Source organism: Nuphar pumila, chromosome 7, assembly GCF_984573655.1.
Source record: "Nuphar pumila chromosome 7, dmNupPumi1.hap1.1, whole genome shotgun sequence".
In the NCBI taxonomy this organism is placed as follows: domain Eukaryota; kingdom Viridiplantae; phylum Streptophyta; class Magnoliopsida; order Nymphaeales; family Nymphaeaceae; genus Nuphar; species Nuphar pumila.
In genome coordinates this window covers 39,152,632-39,158,480 of record NC_143255.1, presented here as the reverse complement: position 1 = coordinate 39,158,480, position 5,849 = coordinate 39,152,632, and the positions used below count along the sequence as shown (strand labels likewise).

Genomic DNA, 5,849 nt, shown 5'->3' with positions numbered 1-5,849 from the left:
CTAATTGAAATATGCATGCCTTACTCATCAATTAGAATGCACGTTTCCTTGAGTTTTATATAAAAAGATCCCCTCCTTTGACATAGGATACAAGGGATCCTATGTGGTCTAGCTGATGGATCTGGATGGCTAGTATCAGTCCACATCTAGGTCAGAATGTGAACCAATCGTAGCCATTGGATGGATGGCTAAGATTGAATGTGAGATGAAACCCATCCTATTTCAAATGATGGGAACCTACTCGAGTTTTATTTTAGGACTTCACATTATGTGCAGCGTCACTGCACGGTGGCGTTCCGCAACCTGCCTGGCAACCATCCATCTTGGCATTTATCAAGATAGATGAGTTGTCCATCTCCAGAAATGTTGAGAGATGGATGGTGCGCAGTAGTGGAGCTGCATGTAAGCATGCAACACTGATGCATAAAATTGACCTCTTATTTTTTAGTACTAAATCTCCTTTTCTGATACTGTCACTGTGTAGTGTGTAGTGATTGGTTTCCTTCAGCTTCTGGCAACAGGGTGATCATCTTGCTACTTCAAAGGCGTTGCAAAATTTGGGTAGTGTGTGGTTCATGATCAACACCTGAATGCCGGCCATTAACATTTCCACACTCGGTCCATAAAAGTAGCAATACTATCATTAACATTTGCACACTCTTCAGGCTTACAACAAAGGCAAACAGATCATTTACAAATTAAACACTCCTCCAACCACTTCATTTTCCAGGGACAAAGTTGGTAGCGTAGGCCCAGGCATTGTTATTGACTGGGTCTGCCAAGTGATCGGCCAGGTTCTCCAACGGACCCTTGCCCGTCACAATGGCCTGAACGAAGAAGCCGAACATGGAGAACATAGCAAGCCTGCCATTCTTGATCTCCTTCACCTTTAACTCGGCAAACGCTTCAGGGTCATCAGCCAGACCCAGTGGATCGAAGCTGCCACCTGGGTAAAGCGGGTCAGTCACCTCACCAAGAGGCCCACCGGCAATGCGGTACCCCTCGACCGCACCCATGAGTATGACCTGCGTGGCCCAGATGGCCAAGATGCTCTGAGCATGAATCAAGCTTGGGTTGCCCAGATAGTCAAGGCCTCCCTCGCTGAAGATCTGAGCCCCGGCCTTGAACCACACGGCCTCACCGAACTTGACTCCATTCCTAGCAAGCAACTCGGGGAAGACACAGCCGAGGGCGCCGAGCATAGCCCACCTGGCATGAATCACCTCGAGCTCCCTGTTCTTGGCGAAGGTCTCCGGGTCGGCTGAGAGACCGGCGGTATCCCAGCCATAGTCACCGGGAAATTCACCAGTGAGATAGGAAGGGGCATCACCTGAGAAGGGACCGAGGTACTTGACTCGGCCAGGTCCATACCAGGGGCTGCCAGAGGAGACGGGCTTGGGCTTAGCCACGGTCTTTCTCATGGTGACGCGTCCCTCACCAAGGAGCTCAGAGGTCATGGGGGAGAGGTTGATTGCACGACCGGCCAGGGTAGGGGAGGAGAGAGCCATGGTGGCCATGTTTGAACTATGAAGGGCTAGGCTGGCGAGTGAGCTAGATCGAGTGTGGTGGGTTGGCAATGACAGACAAGTGAGTGCGCTATTTATAGCAGGTATGAGGCTGAGTAAGATCTGATCTGGAGGGTGGGCCCTGCCCATCCTCATCCAATAAAATCTTCATCTCTTATGCAATAGGTTGATGCTATTCGGCAATGTTGTAGAACCAATCATGGCCACTCCTTTTTATTCTCGTGTTCTGCTGCCAACCTTCAATTTCTGAAATTCTTAAGATCCTTCCTTGGAACTCCCAATAAATGCTACTTGTCAAGTAGTGATTTATTAAAATAGAGTTACCTGAGCATGGCTGAGTAGAGTGATCTTCAGACTTTTTAGATCATTTAACAATTTAAACCACTATAACCATATGTGCTCTTTAAATCATTTAACCTCTTAAATATTCTTCCAAAAGAAATTCAAGAAGTGCGTAGCTTCTTCACCATGAACTTTACTTCTTTAGATTAAGAGATTAGAAAAACAAAGAATAAAAGCACATTAGAAAGCAATGTAAATTACCCAACATTAATATTGTGTTTTCTGAAGTTACAAACTTTGCTACCGCTAATAAATTTTACATTGTAACTCTGGTACTTCATGTAAGATAACACCACTATGGACGATCTTAGGGATGGCAGTGGGGCGGGGCGGGGGACAAGGTTTCCACCCCCGCCCCGCCTCAAAATTTTATCCTCCACCCACGCCCCGCCTCAAAATTTTATCCTCCACCCCCGCCCCGCCTCCGCGGCGGGGATGGATTTTATCCTCCACCCCCGCCTCCATCCCTGTTTCATACCCTTCATCCCCGGTCCAAACGGGGATGAGGCGGGGCGGGGCGGGGATATTGCGGGGAAAAGTGGTTGGGGCGGGGATGAGGCGGGGACGGGGCGGGGCGGGGAAAAGTGCACGTCCATCCCCGCCCCGCCTCCGCGGCGGGGATGGATTTTATCCTCCATCCCCGCCTCCATCCCCATTTCATACCCTTCATCCCCGGTCCAAACGGGGCGAGGCGGGGCCCCACTTTCCCCCGGTCCACTGCCATCCCTAGACGCTCTTATACAAATATAGCACGCTCATTTTAAGTGAAAATTAACTAATTCTAGCTTTTGTAGATTAAGAAAACTTTTGATCGAATTTCAAAATTCACTACTGAAAGATAATGAAACTACCAAGGTGTACAACATCCAATGTGAGCCATGGACGTTAAGTGAAAATTAAACCTTCCCAAGTGCAGAGATGGAGCCGCTCTGGCTCAGCCTGCCGTACTTACGGTCTCTGTCCATGGTGGTGAAAAACTCTGAGGGCTTACCCTTCAACCCCAGGGAGTCACCAAGTTTTGGCTGCATATGGGATTTGAACCTAGACCGCCCGTCGAAAGGTGTAGGCCCATCCCACTACGCCAAACCCCTTGGGTCGGGCACCTCTTAGATGAGAATACTAACCAACATGGAGGATACGTACGTGTGCGATACCTATTCAATATCACCAAATATTTTGGTGATATTGAAAGAACCAAATCTCATCTAATTTGGATTTGTTGGCACAAGTACACGAGAATACAAAGGGGTGGCCAAGATTGCTGCCTACGAACATTGTGGAATAGCATCAACCTATTGCAGAAGAGATCAAGATTTCATTGGATGAGGACGTGCAGGCTCCACCCTCCACATCAGATCTTGTTCACTGCCTCATACCCGCTATAAGTAGGGCACTCACTTGACTGCCATTGCCAACCCACCACACTCGGTCCACCTCAATCACCAGCCCGGCCCTTCATAGTTCAAACATGGCCACCATGGCTCTCTCCTCCCCTACCTTCGCCGGCCGGGCTGTGAACCTCTCCCCCTCCACCTCTGAGCTCATCGGTGAGGGCCGTGTCACCATGAGGAAGACTGTGGCCAAGCCCAAGCCCGTCTCCTCCGGCAGCCCATGGTACGGCCCCGATCGAGTCAAGTACCTCGGTCCCTTCTCTGGCGATGCCCCTTCCTACCTCAGCGGTGAATTCCCCGGTGACTACGGCTGGGACACCGCCGGTCTCTCGGCCGACCCGGAGACCTTCGCCAAGAACAGGGAGCTCGAGGTGATTCATGCTAGGTGGGCTATGTTGGGCGCCCTCGGCTGCGTCTTTCCCGAGCTGCTTGCTAGGAACGGAGTCAAGTTCGGTGAGGCCATATGGTTCAAGGCCGGGGCTCAGATCTTCGGTGAGGGAGGCCTTGACTATCTGGGCAACCCAAGTTTGATTCATGCTCAGAGCATCTTGGCCATCTGGGCCACGCAGGTCATACTCATGGGTGCGGTCGAGGGGTACCGCATTGCCGGTGGTCCTCTTGGCGAGGTGACCGACCCGCTTTACCCGGGTGGCAGCTTCGACCCGCTGGGTCTGGCTGACGACCCTGAAGCGTTCGCAGAGTTGAAGGTGAAGGAGATCAAGAACGGCAGGCTTGCTATGTTCTCCATGTTCGGCTTCTTCGTTCAGGCCATAGTGACCGGCAAGGGTCCGTTGGAGAACCTGGCGGACCACTTGACCGACCCAGTGAACAACAACGCCTGGGCCTACGCTACCAACTTTGTCCCTGGCAAATGAAGTGGTTGGAGATGTCTTTAATTTGTAAATGCATGATCTGTTTTGCCAATGTTGTAAGGCTTAAGTGTGTGGAAGTATTGTTAATTTTATGCCCATCATGCATGTGCTGATGAACAACACACACACAAACCAAAATTTCCCAAATTTTACAAAGATTGCTCCTAAGGACCGGCAGCTACTATTTTGCTAACAATTTACACATAACACATGCCCTTGTTGAGTATATAGGGAAAGGGACTGAAAAAAGTGAACAGAAAGAATCAACAATACTGAAGCACAAAACTACAAGTGGCTTAATTGCTCATGGTATGGATGTAAACCTATCTAATGGTTCATGTTGCGCATATACATTCATGAAAAGTAAATGAGAAAAAGAAAGAAGCACAGTGTTGAATCAAGATCTTCTGGACGAGGCCTTGGGCTATAAGTATAGTGGGAGATGTCAGCCAGGAGGCTGGTAGTGAACATGTTAAATTGTCATGAGAAAACTAAATTTGTGTGAGTGAATCCCGTGAAAGCTTTTGAGATGTGCCTTGAATTTCATGTTACAACCTCGACATATGTCGCTTGAAGAAAACCATATTAAGAAAAATTTTGGAAGTATGTGGTGGTAGAGGAGGGGATCGGGCCGTTAGGCCCGGGACCATATAAGCTCACCACTGATTTCGTGGGGGTGGGGGGCAATGGACCTGATCCATTTGTAAAAAAAGTCCTATAAATACTCTTTTAGGGTTTCTTATTGAGGTAACTTCTTTTTGCGAGTTTGGGCACGGTTTTAGGGTTTTATGTGAAAAGAGAGCCACCATCTACTTTTGTAATTCCCGTGGATGTAGGCCACGTAAATCGTGTCGCTTGTTTTCTTCTTGAATCTCTCTTTCCTCTCAGTCATGTTTAGTCTGCTTTTAACAAAAGCCATAAGCATGATGAGACTGGCAAAGTTTACTATAATAAAAATGTGTGATGACCTGCAGGATGATAATTATTTTTACAATATTGTTGGCACTGTGCATTCAGAAACAGATATTAAATTAACTTTTAGTGTGAGGATCTTATTTGGGCTCAGTGACTAGTTATCATGCTATTTGAAGGCAATGGGCTGTTTTCAATAGTTGAAGGCCTTTAAAAGGAAAATTGTAGGATGTCTTTTACCACTGTTGATGCTTTGTTTCTTGATCTGGTCTTTTGAAAATCTTCTTTGGGCTTGTATGATGTGTCTGTTGGAGAGTGTGCAAGAGCAAGCTATAGAGTTTTCAAGGAGTTGTGTACTTCTATTTTGTGGCCTGAGATATGAGCAGAATGTCATAAAAATCAATTCAGTTAAGCTGGGTGGGCATTTGTATTTCTGGGTATACATGGTAGGGAATACAAATTTCGGTAAATATGGTCATAGAACATAATCAGGTATGCAGTTTATCATAAGTGTGAAAGATCTCCAAATTTGATGAGCTCTTTGGGTTTGAGTGAATCACGAAAAGAGAGCTGAGTTTGGTGGTTAACAAAAACTTTTTCCTGTTATTCAAGCTATGTTTCTTGGACTTCAAGGCTGAAACAGAAACCTTGATCACAAAGGATGCATCGATTCGGATTCATAAAACATTTAAACAAAAATTCGCTGAGTTGTAGGGGGGCAAAAATGTAGGGGGCGTCTCTCCTTGTTGCAGGAAACAAAATGGGAGAGGAAGAAGGTCGTTGGGTTACCTTGAGCTTACCTTGAG

General features: G+C 47.4%; 2 protein-coding genes across 2 annotated transcripts; one reads left to right on the top strand and one right to left on the bottom strand.

The window, feature by feature from the left end:
• Positions 1-619: 619 nt before the first annotated feature.
• LOC149831986 (chlorophyll a-b binding protein 3C, chloroplastic-like) lies at positions 620-1,570 on the bottom strand. The gene has a single exon (XM_090014248.1). The coding sequence runs from the start codon at positions 1,515-1,517 to the stop codon at positions 720-722; it is 798 nt and encodes a 265-aa protein (XP_089870374.1). The 5' UTR covers positions 1,518-1,570; the 3' UTR covers positions 620-719.
• A 1,713-nt stretch (positions 1,571-3,283) lies between these two features.
• LOC149831985 (chlorophyll a-b binding protein 3C, chloroplastic-like) lies at positions 3,284-4,229 on the top strand. The gene has a single exon (XM_090014246.1). It carries the CDS (start codon positions 3,337-3,339, stop codon positions 4,132-4,134), a length of 798 nt encoding a protein of 265 aa, XP_089870372.1. The 5' UTR covers positions 3,284-3,336; the 3' UTR covers positions 4,135-4,229.
• The last annotated feature ends 1,620 nt before the right edge of the window (positions 4,230-5,849 follow it).

Bases quoted from the DNA above. Each gene is read 5' to 3' on its own strand.
- LOC149831985 (XM_090014246.1), top strand. From the start codon at position 3,337: ATGGCCACCATGGCTCTCTCCTCCCCTACCTTCGCCGGCCGGGCTGTG.
- LOC149831986 (XM_090014248.1), bottom strand. From the start codon at position 1,517: ATGGCCACCATGGCTCTCTCCTCCCCTACCCTGGCCGGTCGTGCAATC.